Source organism: Theobroma cacao, chromosome 7 (genome assembly GCF_000208745.1).
Source record: "Theobroma cacao cultivar B97-61/B2 chromosome 7, Criollo_cocoa_genome_V2, whole genome shotgun sequence".
Lineage (NCBI taxonomy): Eukaryota > Viridiplantae > Streptophyta > Magnoliopsida > Malvales > Malvaceae > Theobroma > Theobroma cacao.
The window spans coordinates 4,958,375-4,976,040 of record NC_030856.1 but is presented as its reverse complement, the minus strand read 5'-3'; the positions used below and the strand labels follow the sequence as shown (position 1 = coordinate 4,976,040).

General features: G+C 31.3%; 1 protein-coding gene across 1 annotated transcript; it reads left to right on the top strand.

The window, feature by feature from the left end:
• On the top strand, positions 7,560-7,925 carry LOC108662726. The gene has a single exon (XM_018124237.1). The coding sequence runs from the start codon at positions 7,560-7,562 to the stop codon at positions 7,923-7,925; it is 366 nt and encodes a 121-aa protein (XP_017979726.1).

The following is a 17,666-nucleotide window of genomic DNA, read 5'->3' as shown; positions in this document are numbered from 1 at the left end:
TTTATAAACCGACAAACTTAATGCTATTGAACTTAAAATCTCATTAAAATGTTTTTGAATGCATCTTAATCACTCATTCCTTCTGGTTATCTTATAAAATAAACATTTTCTATAAACTAATTCTTTGCAGCAGTACCAAAGTATTTTGCCAACCAAAACGAGAGACATCAATTAATCCTTCAGTTTTAATGGTAAGTTTCAATATGTTAATCTTGTTTTCAGAATTTTGGTTATTATGGCAAGGGCAGTGGCCATGGCTCGTGATGTTGATCCCATCAAGGCAAATAACTGTGAAACTAAGATGACATTGCATTGTGTCGATTAAATTTTTGCAAGAATATTCAAGACCAGAATTGTTATGGATAATTGTTGCATTGAATTGATATAACTTGGTCAATTTTGTCATGATGCATTAATTAAGAAAACTCTTCAAGATTTTTTATTTAAAAGTAATGATACATCAGTGATCTTATCAAGGGGTGAACAAGTATAGAATAAGTGCACTTTAGTTAACAAAGATGTTTTGCGTTCTTCTTCTCCTTATTAGGAAGGTTAAAAATTAAGTTGATCGATAAATATTAAAAAAATATTATCTTTGTCATTTATAGTGTATCCCAAGGTATTCAAGAAATCATGATCCTAAACTTTTGATTTCCATACATTTGTTGGGTTTTCATAATTTGGAATGAGAAATCTTAAAAGAGCGGAGACATTAATGTTACATAAGAAAATATTTTAATAAATAATGGCAAAATGTTAAAACTGTATTGCCTTTATATTACTACTTCTTTTTCTTGTCATCCTTGGTTGCATTGAGGTGTTACTATGTGTTTACAGTGGCTTTCATGCTTTTTGGTTGTTTCAAAAATGTTTCATATATATTGGTTGTTTTGATAGGGGTGATTATGCCCTAAAGAGGTTTGTGTTGTGTACAGTTTTGATTAGTGTGTTTCTTCGGTGTTATTGCTGAAAAGGGCATTCTAACACCAATGTAACATTTGGTGTCCTTGCATCATACTTTTTAAGGGCAATTTTTCATTAAAACCATCAGCCGGCATATCATCACAAGTCTCTAGCCTAAATGGCCAAAGACTTCTGGTGACAAAAACATCACAAGCTTTGAATAAAAAGAACTTGTACAATTACAACATTTCTCAGCCACACAAAAGCTATTGGCAGCGACCTCAAATTGAAGCACAAAGCCTCTATACAAGTGACAAAAAACACCTAGAGTTCAGGGGCCAAATACTTGAATCGATATTTGTAACACCCTCGATTTTTGTTAATGTTAACCATGTACAATGCTAGAATACCTTATGGGTTGATGTGACCTTGATGTGTATGTTTATGAATTTAAGGAATGCCTATGTCCAAAAGAGATGGTCGTGAAAGGTATAGTGAGTAAAAGCTCAAATGATGTTATGCATATGGTTGGCACATGAATGATATAGTGCATATGTTGGGCGCTGAGCTGAATATGATACATATGTAAATTATACTATGTTAATTGATATACTATGTGACATAGAGCATGAATGAGAGAATTGGTGTGCATGATGGACTTGTGTGTTTATTCAAGTGAAATATGAATGATTGGAGGTTGTGGGGAAGATTTAGAATGAGTTTAGACTTCAAAAGAATCAATTTTTATCATTTGGACCTCAAAAGTTGATCCCAATACATAGAGGATCGAATTTACATAGTAAAGTTTAGGGGTAAATAATTAGCACTAGCCCAAGATCGAGTACAGAACCCTTGTAGTCGATCTTAGGGTAGGAAATGAGATTTGGGGTAAACAATCCAGTCTGGGATCAAATACCAAGCTTCCATGGTTGATCCTGAGGTGCCATATTAGCAAAAATCGAGCTTAAAAGCCCAAAAATCGAAAAATTCTTCATTTTCTCCTATTTCTTCATTCTCTCATTCGATTTCCCTCAAATTTCATCTCACTCAAAACCTTCATACTTTAGTGCTAAATCAAGGACTTTGAGCATTAGAAGTGAGAAATTTCACTCTAAAAAGGCTTGGTAGAAGAGTTTCACTTTTTCTCTTTAAAACTAAACCCTTAGCTTTCAGGAATGAATTTTTAAAGTGTTTGGAGTTGTTTGGAGTAAATATGGAGCTTGGGAAATGCTTCTAGAGGTAAGATAAAGCATTATTGTCGATTGATTCTCAATTTAAACGGTTAATAACTCAGATTCAATTTTGATCCAGCTTTGAAGAAAAATTACCCTTTTGAGTTGACTGGATATTTGGGGTAAATAATTGTGCAACCCAACTTCTACGGTATGGGTTTAGCTCATTGTTAAAGGATTTGAGCCTATTTGTTGATATGCTAAAGATTTAGCTATTTTATTGAAAAGATGGCATTTTTTGAAAGCTAAGATTTAATGGGTTTGTAAAGGAAAATTGGAGGCTAAGGATTTAAGCTCAACTAAGGAGCACCTCTACATTGTCAAGGTGAGTGGGAAAACTTTTATGCATAGGACCATAAGGACTAGGGTGCATATATGCTTCAATAATAATAATGCATAATGTATACTATATATGAACTATAAGCATGTCTAGAGGTAGAATTCTTAAACTAGAAAATAAGTGAGAACGATGTAATACGCCTAAAAGGACTATGCCTAGGTTAATGATGTTGATGTGAATATAAGTTAATGTAATGGAAATGATGATACTATGTTGAATGTCTATATGGTCAACATGTCTAGAAAAGTTATGTCTAGACTAGTGAATGTTGTGAGACTTACATGATGTGCCTAGAAAGAATATACTTAGGCTTAGTGATTAATATGCTCATGAGTATTTTCTAAATATGAGAATCGAGGCATGATGATGAGTGATTGACTACATATGATGACAAGCATGATGATTAATGAGTTATGTGGAGTAATATGTTCCATCCGTGGATGTTTCTGAATGATGTTATGATGTTTATTATGCATGTTCTATCAGTGGAGGAATTTCAGATGATGGATATTATGAGGTTGAGTGTGTCCATATCCCTATGACTATGTATGTTCCGTCGACAGGGATGGTGGTTTTGTCTTACTTGTGATTCCCGCCTACAGTGCAATGGTGATTATGTCCATGCCTCAGGGATGGTGGTAAATAAGGGCAGCGGCTGAAAATCCCACCTATGATTCCCGCCTGTTGTGTACGAATACTCTAGGTGATGCTATCCGTTGGGATATTGCCCCGGAGGACAATTGTGATGTCGTCTGTGGAGAGATTGTTCCGGACGATGACTTTGATATTCTACTAGTTGATTTGGCATTAGGCGTGATTTGTTTCTCCATCGGCTAGCCACCGTGCATGATATGTTGATGTCCAAGGGAGGGCCACTTTATGATGTGATATGATGTGATGACTACATAATGGCATGCCTTAGGTTTTGAAATGTGAATTATGTTATATGATGTTACGAGGTGATGACTAATGCAACGGCTCGAGGAAAGAGCCATATGTATTTGATATATGATTATGATGTGCTGCATGCTTGAGGAGCTTACGGATTAGCATTGAGGTGAGTGCTATAAGATGAGTACACCTAGCCACGTATGTAGATGGCCATATGGTGGGCCGGTTCATACGGTAGAATAGGTTAATAGATGGGTATGTTGTTAGCAATATTGAATGAGTAAGGTGAGGATGATTATGCCACCTTGGCACGATTATGACAGATATATGCTGCGTAGCATGACTGCTATGACTATGTTAGAGCATGAATGACAGGTGATGTCTGACTTGCCCCTATTATGTACTTACATGAGATATGATATGCATGCATGATTAGAGGATATGTGTAACAACTATCCCTACACATTTACAATTGTTTTATGCTCTCGCGCACTGCGTACTAGTGTGACTCACCACTTTAATTGTACATGTGCAAATAAAGACACCGAGGATTGGGTGACTTAGCATTGTCAACATCAGACACACAATTTTGACAAGTGGTATGTTATCCGCTAACAATGAATCTCCACTGCGTAGTAGTTAGAGTCATGGTTTATGTACGCTTCCGCTATGTATATAAAATACGTCATAAAGGAAATATGATGGCACGAAGTTGCCATATGTTATGTAAGGAGATGATTACAGATTTTAAAATGATGATTAGCCAATGTATGGCCATGTGGATGTTATGTTTAAGTCCTCAATGTTATTACGAGCCAAGGGGCTAAGGTTGAATGCTAAAAGACTTACGTTTAATGCAATGATGTTGGCCATGAGGCCTTATGATTATGGTATATGTTTATCAAGACTTAACTATGAAGGCATCCTCGAGTATCGCGAGCTTGCCTGCCAAGCTCATGCGTGCTAGTCACGAACTCCCGAATTTGGGTCATGACAATATTTATGTATTTTAATTTGACTTTCAAGTTAAATTTCATTTTCATAGCACTAACTTTTGTTATGAATTATGGATTTGAATTTTAAGTAAAAATGAGAATTAGATTTTCGTTTTTTTATAATTGGGGGAAGGGGGATTTGAACCCTGCTCTTTAGGCAGGGGGATTATACACCAACCAATGAGACAAATACTCAGGTGCAAATAAGAATTAGATTATTTATGATGATTTTATTAATTTTATTGAAGGAAAAATCAATGAAATTTCATAAGCAGTTAATTGCCTAATCACTGACAAAATTCCATAGGTAAATTCAACAAGTTTTCGATGGATTTCATACCATAATTATCGATGAATTAACCTACTTTTTTAATAATTTTTTTTGCCTTTCTCAATGAAAATTTCCATTGAAAATTTAAAAGTTTTATTGACAAAACTTTTAATTTTTGGACCATTGGCATTGCTTACTACATTTTCACTATTGAAATTTTTGATAAACTTTATTTTTGGAATTTCGTAGGAAAAAGTCAATTTTTTTAGTAGTCTTAAAATTGGATTAATTATTAAAAAATGGTTTTACTCTAATTTAATTCAAAATTTGTAAAAATGACTCTGGACAAAAATGGGGTGTCTACAAATATTATTTTATATCAAGATTTGAATAAAAATACTTTGATATGTATGGAAATTTGACTTTTTTCTAAAAAAATTCCATTTGAAAATAGTCAGTTTCTTTGCAATATTAAAATATTTGGTTTCTTATAAAAATGGTCTAAATCCAATTTGATTTCAAAATTTATAAAAATGACCATGAATAAAGTAGGTTGTCTACAGATATTATTTTATATCAAGATTTGAATAAAAGTGCTAAGATATGTATGTATATTGCTAAAATACTTTTTGTATTTATGAACATCATCATCTACCCAAAATTGTATTCTCAAAAGAATTTTACTTTTCATTATCATGGCATAAATGAACAAACTAAAGATTATAATAAAATTGATTTGTCTTTATCTAAAAACAAACAACATTGAAGGTACATTATTAAAATATTTTTGTATCAAGATTTGAATAAAAATACTATAACATGTACGAAAATTTCATTTTTTCCTACGGAAAATGTTGTTGGAAATAACAAGTTTCTTTGTAGTATTAAAATATTTGGTTACATATAAAAAAAGGTCTTAATTTAATTTAATTTCAAAATTTACAAAATGACCCCAAATAAAGTGGATCATCTACACATATTATTTTACATCAAGATTTGAATAAAAGTGCTAAGATATGTATGCATATTTTTGAAATACTTTTTGTATTTATGAGCATCATCATTTACCCAAAACTATATTCACAAAAAAAATTTACTTTTCATTATCATGGCATAAATGAAAAAATGAATAAACTGAAGATTATAATGAAGTTGATTTGCTTTTATCCAAAAAAGGACAACAATGAAAGTATATAATTTCTTTGTAACTTTTATTGATAAAATAAAATATTAACCTTCTCAAGGAGAAGGAGTGGGTGAAACATCCTCACTAACTAGAGCACACTTATTCCATACTTGAGCCGCCTTTGATAAGATCACTGATGTATCATTATTTCTAAATAGAGGATTTTGAAGAGTTTTCTTCACCAATGCATTATGACAAAGTTGACCGAGTCTTATAAGTTTATGACAACAATTATCAGAAACAGTTCCGGCCTTGAATATGTTGGCGAAAACCTCGATCACACAATGCATTGTCATCTTAGTTTCACAATTGTTTGGTTTGATCAGATCAACATCACGAGCCATGACCGCTCCACTTATCATAATTACCAAAACACAAAAAGCAAAATAAACGTTGAAATTTGCCATTACACTCAAGGAATACTACTCTTGTTTTAATGGTTTGTAGAATACTTTTGTACTGCTGCAATAACTAATTTGTCAAGAAAATGTTCATTTATAGGGTAAAAGGAGGGAAGACCTTATAAAAATCTTAAAGACATTTCAGCTTTATTTGCATTTATAAGTATTCCACCTGATCAGGTACTAATGTGTAGAAACTCTTAATTATATTTGTTCCTTAATATTTTCAATTATATTCGTTTCTTATTGAATATGTAGATGAGATTTATAATCCAATTTTATTAGATTATCCTTTCTTCGACTATTTGCTCAGTCTCCATATATAACTCTTCCTTCTTTTTTCTTTCTTAATTTAATGTGTTCATTGTTATTCCTAAGAAAGTCCAACAACAACTATATAATAACAAAGGTACCACAACCACTCTAAGAGGACTCCAAAGCTCCATCCTCAGACCAGAGCATATGCATTTTGCTTACTGCGATCAACAATTTTGTTGCCATCATCTTGTACAATGAACAGGTCCAACTCACATCCACCTTTCTAGTTTGCAAAGGAATTAGAATTTGTCACCTTTTAATGATTGTATTGAGAATTCCACATTTTTTCACTTAACTCGTTAATTCAATTTGACTGATATTCTACATATATCAGTTGAAACTTAAACAGAATTAAATAGAATTTGACCCAACTATAACCACCTTATTCAAAACCTACCAAAATCCCCTCTTTGCCAAGTGAAACCCACTTTATATAAAATCAACTTTCAGCCTCATTTTGAAATTGTACTTGAATATCATTTCTTTTTTATGAATATCATTTTTTCTATAATTTTTCAATTTGTTAAGAACCTAATTGAAAATTGAAAATCTCAAGCTCAAATATTGATAAAAGTTAATCTTGAGCTCGAAGATTGAAAAAGGAATAAGATTTATAACACGAAAGAAGACCATGTCTTGTTACGTAATCCAAGATTATATGTGTCCAATAAAATATAGATAAATAACTAATTAATTATTATGTTAATGATAACCTCTCGTTTTAATAGAAATTTTGTATTAATAGCATGGAAAGCTAACCATCCGCGCTTTCATATTTGCTGCTTTAATGTCACGAATAAAGAAACTCTTGTGATTTAAGATTTGACAAATTAATTCATAAACTGAAAAAATTAATGCTATTGAACTTGAAATCTCATTAAAACATTTTTGAATGCATCTTACTCTCTCCTCCCTCATGGTTATCCTATAAATAAACATCTTCTAGGCAAACTAATTCTTGCAGCAGTACCAAAGTATTCTGCCAACCAAAACGAGAGACAACAATTACTCTTTAAGTCGTTATGGCAAGTTTCAATGTTTATGTTGTTTTTGGCATTTTGACTATTATGGCAAGTGGAGCGGCCATGGCTCATGATGTTGATCCCATCAAGGCAAACAATTGTGAAACTAAGATGACATTGCATTGTGTCAATGAAGTTTTCACAAGTATATTCAAGACCGGAATTGTTACGGATAATTGTTGCATTGAGCTTATAGGACTTGGTCAATTTTGCCATGATGCATTAATCAAGAAAACTCTTCAAAATCCTCTATTTAAGAATAATGATACATCGGTGATCTTATCAAGGGGTGCACAAGTATGGAATAAGTGCATACTAGTTAAGAAAGATGTTTCACCCTCTCCTTCTCCTTATGAGGAAGGTTGAAAATCTAGTTTTACGATAAATATTGAAAAAATATTACCTTTGTCATTTGAAATATATCCCATGGTATTAAAGAAATCACGATCCTAAACGTTTGATTCCAATGCATTTATTGGGTTTTCAGGATTTGGAATGAGAAATCTTAAAAAAGCAGAGACATTAATGTTACATAACAAAATGTTTTAATAAATAATAACAAAATGTTGTAACTGTGATATCTTTGTATTGCTACTTCTTTTTCTTGTGCTTCTTGGCTGCGTTGAGGTGTTACTGTGTGCTTATGGTGCTCCATATGGTGGCTTTCATATTTTTGGGGTTGTTTTAAAAGTGTTTCATATATACTGTTTTTTTTTTTATAAAGGCGATTATGTCACAAAAGGGTTTGTGTCGTGTACAGTTTTGATTAGGGTGCTTCTTTGGTAATTACTACTAAAGTGGGCATTCTCACACCAATGTAACGTCTCGTGTCCTTGTATCATATTTTAATCAATATTTATGTATTTTAATTTGAATTTCAAGTTAAATTTGAATGTCATAGCTCAATATTAGCGTTTGTTATGAATCGTGGATTTGAACTTTTAGTCAAGACAAGAAAGAGATTATTTATAATTATTTTTATTAATTTCATCAATGGAATTCCATAGCTATTAATTACCTCATCACCGACAAAATTTCATAGGTAAATTCAATAATTCTCGACAGATTTTATACTATAATTATTGACAGTTTAGCCTACTTGTTGAACCATTTTTTTGCCCTTTCAACGAAAGTTTCCATTGAAAATTTTAAAGTTTTATTGACAAAACTTTTTTAATTTTTTGACCATTGCCATTGCTTACTACATTTTCATCGACAAAATTTTTGACGAACTTTATCATTGGAATTTTGTTGAAGAAAGTCAATTTTTTTCTAGCATTAAAATTGGATTAATTATTAAAAAATGGTGTTACTCTAATTATTTAAAAATGATCTCACTCTAATTTAATTTCAAAATTTATAAAAAAGATTGTAGACAAAAATGGGGTGTCTACAAATATTATTTTATATCAAGATTTGAATAAAAATAATATGGTATATGCGAAAATTTGAATTTTTCCTATAGAAAATGTTATTGGAAACAGCAAGTTTCTTTGCAGTATTTAAATATTTGTTTACTTATAAAAAATTAATTTAATTTAATTTAATTTCAAAATTTACAAAACTGATTTTGAATAAAGTGGGTCGTCTACAAATATTATTTTACATCAAGATTTGAATAAAAATGATAAGATATGCATGCATTTTTATGAAATACTTTTTGTATTTATGAACATTATCATTTACTCAAAACTATATTGACAAAAAAAATTTATATTTCGTTAACATGGCATAAACGAACAAACTGAAGATTATAATCAAATTGATTTGCCTTTATCTAAAAAAGAACAACAATGAAAGTATATTATTTCTTTAAAATATATATTGATAAAATAAATTAATCTTTTGAATTGAAAACGTGAACCCTACACTTAGATGATCGGGTTAGAAAGTCATTCCCATCCTAGACGGATGGGTAGCAAAATGTGAACATTGATGGGTTTGCTTGGTTACCCCTCAAATTGGGGTGGGTCAACACATATATAAATATGTTCAATACAACATTATTTATTTTTGTTTATTTCTATGTTTAGTTTTGTTTTTGGTCGGTGACTTCTAACTTCTCTCATGTAAAGCAAAGCAAGCAAGGCAAATGTTTGATTAATTCCTTTTCCAACTTTTTATCATAATTTTCTTTTTATACTCTTTCTTAATTACAAGCTTTATAAAGCAAAAATAGATAAAAAATATAAAATTATAATTGATTAAACGAGTAAAAAAATAAAATTTTGTAACAATTTATTAGCAAATTAAAGAACAAAGAAGAATTGAAAAGATAAAAAGTTGGTTGTTTAGAAGAGAAGGGATATGGGCCAGTTGACATTGCAACCCATCCATGGAGAGTGGGAGTCCCTTTTGCCAAGGGTAGGGGACGCAACAATATTTTAACAGATTTAAAGATTAAAAAGGTGAGATCATACCGGTACTAGTGCATTGAATCTCATCAAAACTTCACAGCTAAACAAATTTGAACGAGAATAGTACTAGTGGGTAGATGATCTTCTGAGAAGTTATCGTGTTACACCCTTTTCCTGTTCTTTGCAGCTTTTGTCTTCGTAAGCATTGGTTCTGCTCTGATCTGCAATGAAATTCTTATTTCAGCTTTAAAAAAAAAAGGTTAAAAAGTACTCCACCACTCTCTAAAGCATCAATTTGCAGCATTCGACCACTTTAATGCCCCTCTTGATAATAGAACCAGGTTATCATTAAACCTTTGTCCCGTCACCTTGTAGCATCCGACAACATTAATACCGTCTTGGTTACAAGCAAATACTACCGAACTAGGAACATTTAGAACGCATGGTCGCCCCTAATAAACATAAATTTTTTAAAAAAGAAAAGAAAGACTCTTCTATATAGAGAATGAGCAAATAGACAAAGAAAAAGATAGCCTAATAAAAATTAAATTATTAGATTATGGATCTAATCTGCACAATCTTAATAGAACTAGTAAGATACTGTTGGGAACAAAAATTCTGTGTCAATTGTTAGCAAATTAAAGAATAAAGAAGAATTGAAAAGATAAAAAGTTTTCTTAATCGAACTAGTAAAATACTATTTGTGAACAAAAATTCTGTGACAATTTGTTAGCAAATTAAGGAATGAGCATAAATTAAAAAAAAAGAAAGAAAGAAAGAAAATAGTTGAAGAAAAGATAACTTAATAAATATTAAATTATTATATTATGGATCTAATCTACAAAATCTTAGGAATAAAGAAGAATTGAACAATTTGTTATCTTTGGAATAAAGAAGAATTGAAAAGATAAAAGAGAATGAGGAAATAGGCAAAGAAAAGATAACCTAATAAAAATTAAATTATTAGGTCGAATTGAAAAGGATAAAAGGTTAATCGTTTGGACGAAAGGGACATGTAAGCCCACCGGACCCACATCCAAGAGACAAAGGGTAAACACCAAACCTCAGGGTGGTCACCTTCCTCCATTCGACAACCCTACAGCCCCTCTTGGTTACAGGCCCACGCAACCGAGCCCGGCTTTTAAGACACGCCCGCTTATGTCTAATAAACATATAAATTATAGAGTATCTATTCAATGTGGGACAATTTCCAAAGCCACAGGTTAAATTTTACTTTTTTAGTTGTGTTGAGGCAAGATTAGAAGAAGAAGACACCTTTTGCATTGACGAATAGTCAGCCAAATTCTGATCTCCCATAACCGTTTCGAGTAGGCGGTACTGAGCTTGGACCAAACTTGCTGCTGCCAAATTGCTGATAGGAAGTAGGCTTAGCAACATGAGAGAGAGTTCTAGTTGGCTAGCTTTCTTTTGGAAAACCCCATTTGCCTGAAAGTTGCTTCGGTCGAGGGAGATATTTGGTAGAGATGTTTTGTTATACATGACGATCAGAAATGTCTTCTATATATGGAGTTTGATCCATTCTAAAATGGAGTGAGTCGTAGGATTTTGTGCGAATGGGGAAGAAACAGAATTCTGATAACACTTACTACATTTTCAACCAGGAAATTTTTGACAACTTTTTCTTGGGAATTTCGTTAGAAAAGATCAATTTCTTTTATAGCCTTAAAATTGGATTAATTATTAAAAAATGGTCTTATGCTAATTTAATTCAAAATTTGTAAAAATGACCCCGGACAAAAATGGGGTGCCTACAAATATTATTTTATATCAACATTTGAATAAAAATTCTATGATATGTACGGAAATTTGACTTTTTCTAAAAAAAATTCCATTTGGAAACAGTCAGTTTTTTTTGTAATATTAACATATTTGGTTACTTATAAAAAATGGTTTTAATCTAATTTAATTTCAAAATTTATAAAATGACCCCGAATAAAGTGGGCTGTCTACAAATATTTTTTTATATCAAGATTTGAATAAGAGTGCTAAGGTATGTATGTATGTATGTATATTGATGAAATTCTTTTTGTATTTATAAACATCATCATCTACCCAAGACTATATACACAAAAAAAATTTACTTTTCATTATCATGACATAAATGAACAAACTGAAGATTATAATGAAATTGATTTGCGTTTTTATCAAAAAAAGAACAACCTTGAAAGTATATTATTTTTTTAGAATTTTTATTGATAAAATAAATTATTAATATAACCTTCTCAAGGGGAATAAGTGGGCGAAACATCCTCGCCAACTAAAGTACACTTATTCCATACTTGAGCTACCCTTAATAAGATCCCTGACATATCGTTATTTTTAAATAGAGGATTTTCAAGAGTTTTCTTCACCAATGCATTATGACAAAGTTGACCGAGTCCTATAAGTTCATGACAACAATTATCAGAAACGGTTCTAGTCTTGAATATACTAGTGAAAACCTCGAAAACACAATACGTTGTCATCTTAGTTTCACAATTGTTTGCTTTGATCGGATCAACATCATGAGCCATGACCGCTCCACTTGTCATAATCACCAAAACACCAAAAGCAACATAAGCTTTGAAACCTGCCATTACATGCAAGGAATACTAACTTCTCTTTTTTTGATCGTTGGCAGAATACTTTTGTACTATTGCAAGAATTGATTTGCCCGGAAAATGTTCTTTTATAGGGTGAAGGGAGGGAAGACATTATAAAAACCTTAAAGACATTTCAGCTTCAATAGCATTTATATGTATTCAACTTGATCGGGTACTGATGGGTAGAAACTAATACTTATATTCATTTTTGAAGAATTCCAATTATATTCATTTCTTATAGAATGTGTAGATGAGATTTATAATCTAATTTTATTAGAATGTATTTTCTTCATCTATTTGCTTCTTTTCTATGTATAACTTTTCCTTCTTTTTTCTCTTAATTTAATGTGTTCATTTTTTTTGGAAGTAATGTGTTCATTGTTTTTTTTTTTTTGAAGGTTAATGTGTTCATTGTTATTCCTAAGAAAGACCAACAATAATAACAGAGCTACCACAGCCACTCTAAGAGGACTCCAGTGCTCCATCCCTGGACAAGTTGACAGAGATTATGATAAATGTTTTAAGTCTTGTTAGCTTTTAATGATTAGCCTGAGAATTCCATATTTTAATTGAATTCAACTTATATTATATATATGCCAACAAAGAGGATTATCATGATTGATCACTTGGGAACACAATAACATAGACCTATGAGACAATAACAAAGAACTTCCTCTTATCATGATGCATACCTGACCGTAAACAAACTATAAGAAACCAAAACCTTGGATGCATATAGAAAAGGATATTAAAAGAAACCAAATTTGCTGCAAATTTTAGCGAACGTTAAAAATTAATTTACTCTCTAATTGCCAGAAAAGTCAGTTATTCGGAGTTGGATTGCAGCAGAATCAAGTTGCTCCCTGAGCTGAAAGCATTAAATGCAAAGTGGGTAACTGGCCTACTAATTACTTGGGATTGCCCCTCGGGGTAAAGGCTGGTTCGGTGTCCCTGTCGCAACCTGTCATCCGGAAATTAGAGAGTACATTGGCCACGTGACTGCAAAGATGGTTAGCTTCCAAACATTACAATTTCCTTCTGCCATGCTGCACGAGTTCCAGATAGTCATGAGTTCTCTAAACCCTTTTGGCATTACCTACTGAATATTCCAACTATCACACCAAAGGTTCCAAAGACAGAAGAACTTGTCACGGAACATAAAGGGATGTTCAATGAATAGAAGAGCTGTTACTAAAGAAACTAGCCCAAATATTATGACCAAATGCTAAATGATTAAAATTAAAGGAATATGTAACATGGACTCTTCAATTTTCTCCAACTTATTTGTGTCCGATAGCTATTGGATGCTTTATCATTGGCACTGGTATTGACACTTGTATCTACAAAATTAATGTAAAGACTTGTAAAAACCATATCTGATTCCCTATCCCAGAGTTCATGGAAGATAGTATAGTCAATATATACATATTGGAAAACTATTGTGCCAAGCTTACCACATTGCAATCAATGAAGTAGTGACGTCTGAATTAGGCATCAAGCCAGATAACAACACAAGCAGCTTAGAAGCATGAGAGAAAGGCTTGTAATTGGCTAGCTTTCTTTTGGAAAACCCCATTCGCCTGAAAGTTGCTTCGGAATATTGAGACAATGTGATCTTGGAAGAAGAGAGCCTTTTTGGAATTCACCTCATCTCTCTCATTCTCTCTCAATACTTTTCATTGTCTTATTAATGTAGCTTGTAGCTGGCTTTATATTCTAGGGCAATATGTAAATTAGGAAAGGTGAAGAGAAAGCTTTGAGACAATGCAAGAAATTGACATTTGAGGTTTTGCAGGATGATGTAAGTTTAAATAATAAATATGTAATTGGTATCTGATTGTCTGCAATTTACTCTAATCTTACGAATAAGGAATTGATGTGAAATTGCACTTGAATATTATTTCTTTTTTATCAATATCATTTTTCTATAATTTTTCCAATTTGTTAAGAACTTAAAGTTTCAACTTGAAAATCTACAGCTCGAATGTTGAAAAGGAATTGGATTTATTATGCCGAGAGATTACTATTTCTTGTGTTTTTTATTCATATTTGCTGCATTAATGTCACAAACTATCAAACTTAATATGGTGGCCGGAAAATTTTTGTTTTTGAGACTAATGTAACTTTCCTTTAAAATATTCTATAACTGAAAATTACTAAATGCTATCCTACTAAAAAAAAATTTTTGGTTGAAAATTTATCAAATTAATTCATACACTGAAAAACTTAATGCTATTGAACCTGAAATCTCATTAAAACGTTTTTGAATACATCTTAGTCTCTCCTTCCTCATGGTTATGCTATAAATAACCATTTTCTAGGCAAACTAATTCTTGCAGTAGTACCAAAGTATTCTGCCAACCAAAACGAGAGACATCAATTACTCCTTGAGTCGTTATGGCAAGTTTCAATGTTTATGTTGTTTTTGGAGTTTTGACTATTATGGCAAGTGGAGTGGTCATGGCTCGTGATGTTGATCCCATCAAGGCAAACAATTGTGAAACTAAGATGACATTGCATTGTGTCATTGAAGTTTTCACAAGTATATTCAAGACTGGAATTGTTACGGATAATTGTTGCATTGAGCTTATAGGACTTGGTCAATTTTGCCATGACGCATTAATCAAGAAAACTCTTCAAAATCCTCTATTTAAAAATAATGATACATCGGTCATCTTATCAAGAGGTGCACAAGTGTGGAATAAGTGCAATTTAGTTAACAAAAATGTTTCGCCCTCTTCTTCTCCTTATTAGGAAGGTCAAAAATCTAGTTTTATCAATAAATATTAAAAAAAATTACCTTTTTCATTTGCAGTGTACCCCATGGTATTAAAGAAATCATGATCCTAAACTTTTGATTCCAATGCATTTGTTGAGTTTTAAGGATTTGGATTGAGAAATCTTCAAAGAGTGGAGACATTAATGTTACATAGCAAAATGTTTAATAAACAATAACAAAATGTTAAAGCTGTAATGCCTTTGTATTGATGCTTCTTTTTCCTGTGCCCCTTGGCTGCATTGAGGTGTTACCGTGTGCATATAGTGCTTCATATAGTGGCTTTCATGTTTTTGGAGTTGTTTTAGAAGTGTTTCATATATATTGGTTTTTTGATAGGGGCAATTATGCCACAAAAAGGTTTGTGTCGTGTATAGTTTTGATTAGGGTGTTTCTTTGGTGTTACTGCTAAAGAGGGCATTATGACACCAATGTAATGTCTGGTGTCCTTGTATCATACTTTTTTTTAAAGGTGATTTTTCATTAAACCAATCAGCCAGCACGCCATTACAAGTCATTAGCTTGAATGACTGAAGACTGCTGGTGACATAAACATCACTAGCTTTGAATAAAAAGAACCTGTACAATTACAACATTTTGCAATCGCACAAAAAGCTATTGGTAGCGACCTTAAATCGAAACACAAAGCCTTTATACAGGCGACAAAAAACACCCATACTTTAGGGGTCAAATATTTGAATTGATATTTATATATTTTAATTTGAATTTCAAGTTAAATTTCAATTTCATAGTTCAACACTAACTTTTGTTATGAATAGTGGATTTCAATTTTGAGTTGAGATGAGAACTGGATTATTTATGATGATTTTTATAGATTTTACTGATGAAAATATCGATGGAATTTCATAGGTAATTAATTACCTCATCATTGACAAAACATAGGTAAATTCAATAGTTTTTTACGGACTTGATACGATTATTATTGATGGATTAACCGACATTTTTAACAATTTTTTGCCTTTCTCAACGAAATTTTTCATTGAAAATTTAGAAGTTTTATTGACAAAATTTTTTAATTTTTCGACCATTGGCATTGCTTACTACATTTGCAATGACAAACTTTTTCTTTGGAATTTTGTTCGTAAAAGTCAATTTTTTTGTAGCCTTATAGTTGGATTAATTATTAAAAGATGGTCTTACTCTAATTTAATTCAAAATTTATAGAAATGACCTCTGACAAAAATGGGGTGTCAACAAATACTATTTTATATCAAGATTTGAATAAAAATACTATCATATGTATGGAAATTTGACTTTTTCCTAAGAAAAATTTTGTTTGGAAACAGTCAATTTCTTTGTAATATTAAAATATTTGGTTTCTTATAAAAAATGGTCTTAATCTAATTTAATTTCAAAATTTATAAAAATGACCCCGAATAAAGTGGGTTGTCTACAAATATTCTTTTAAATCAGGATTTGATTAAAAGGGCTAAGATATGTACATATATTGATGAAATACTTTTTGTATTTATGAACATCATCATCTACCCAAAACTATATTCACAAAAAAAAAAAAATTGCTTTTCATTATCATGGCATAAACGAACAAACTGAAGATTATAATAAAATTGATATGCCTTTATCTAAAAAAGAACAACATCGAAAGTATATTATTTCTTCAAAATTTTTATTGATAAAATGAATAATTAATATAACCTTCTCAAGGAGAAGGAGTGGGGAAAACATCCTCGCCAAGTAAAGTACACTTATTCATACTTGAGTTGCCTTTAATAAGATCACCAATGTATCGTTATTTTTAAATAGAGCATTTTGAAGAGTTTTTCTCACCAATGCATTATGACAAAGTTGACCAAGTCCTATAAGTTCATGATAACAATTATCAAAAACAGTTCTAATCTTGAATATACTAGTAAAAACCTCGATAACACAATGTTTTATCATCTTAGTTTCACAATTGTTTGCTTTGATCGGATCAACATCACGAGTCATGACTTCTCCACTTGTCATAATCACCAAAACATCGAAAGCAATATAAACGTTGAAACTTGCCATTGCACTCAAGGAGTACTAACTTCTTTTGTTTGGATCGTTGGTAAAATACTTTTGTACTACTGCAAGAATTGATGAGAACTTTCTCTTATAATGATGCATACTTGGGAATAAACAAATTAAAAAAAAACAAAACATTGGATGCATATAAAAAAGATATTAACAGAAACCAAATTTGCTGCAAATTTTTTAGCATAGTTTTATTATATTTTTATAAATAATAGATGTTTGATTTGACGATATATATATATATATATATATATATAAACTGCTCTTTTACGTTAATAATTATTATCTATGACTTTTAAACATATTTCAAATCCATCCATTTTATCAATCA

Bases quoted from the DNA above. Each gene is read 5' to 3' on its own strand.
- LOC108662726 (XM_018124237.1), top strand. From the start codon at position 7,560: ATGGCAAGTTTCAATGTTTATGTTGTTTTTGGCATTTTGACTATTATG.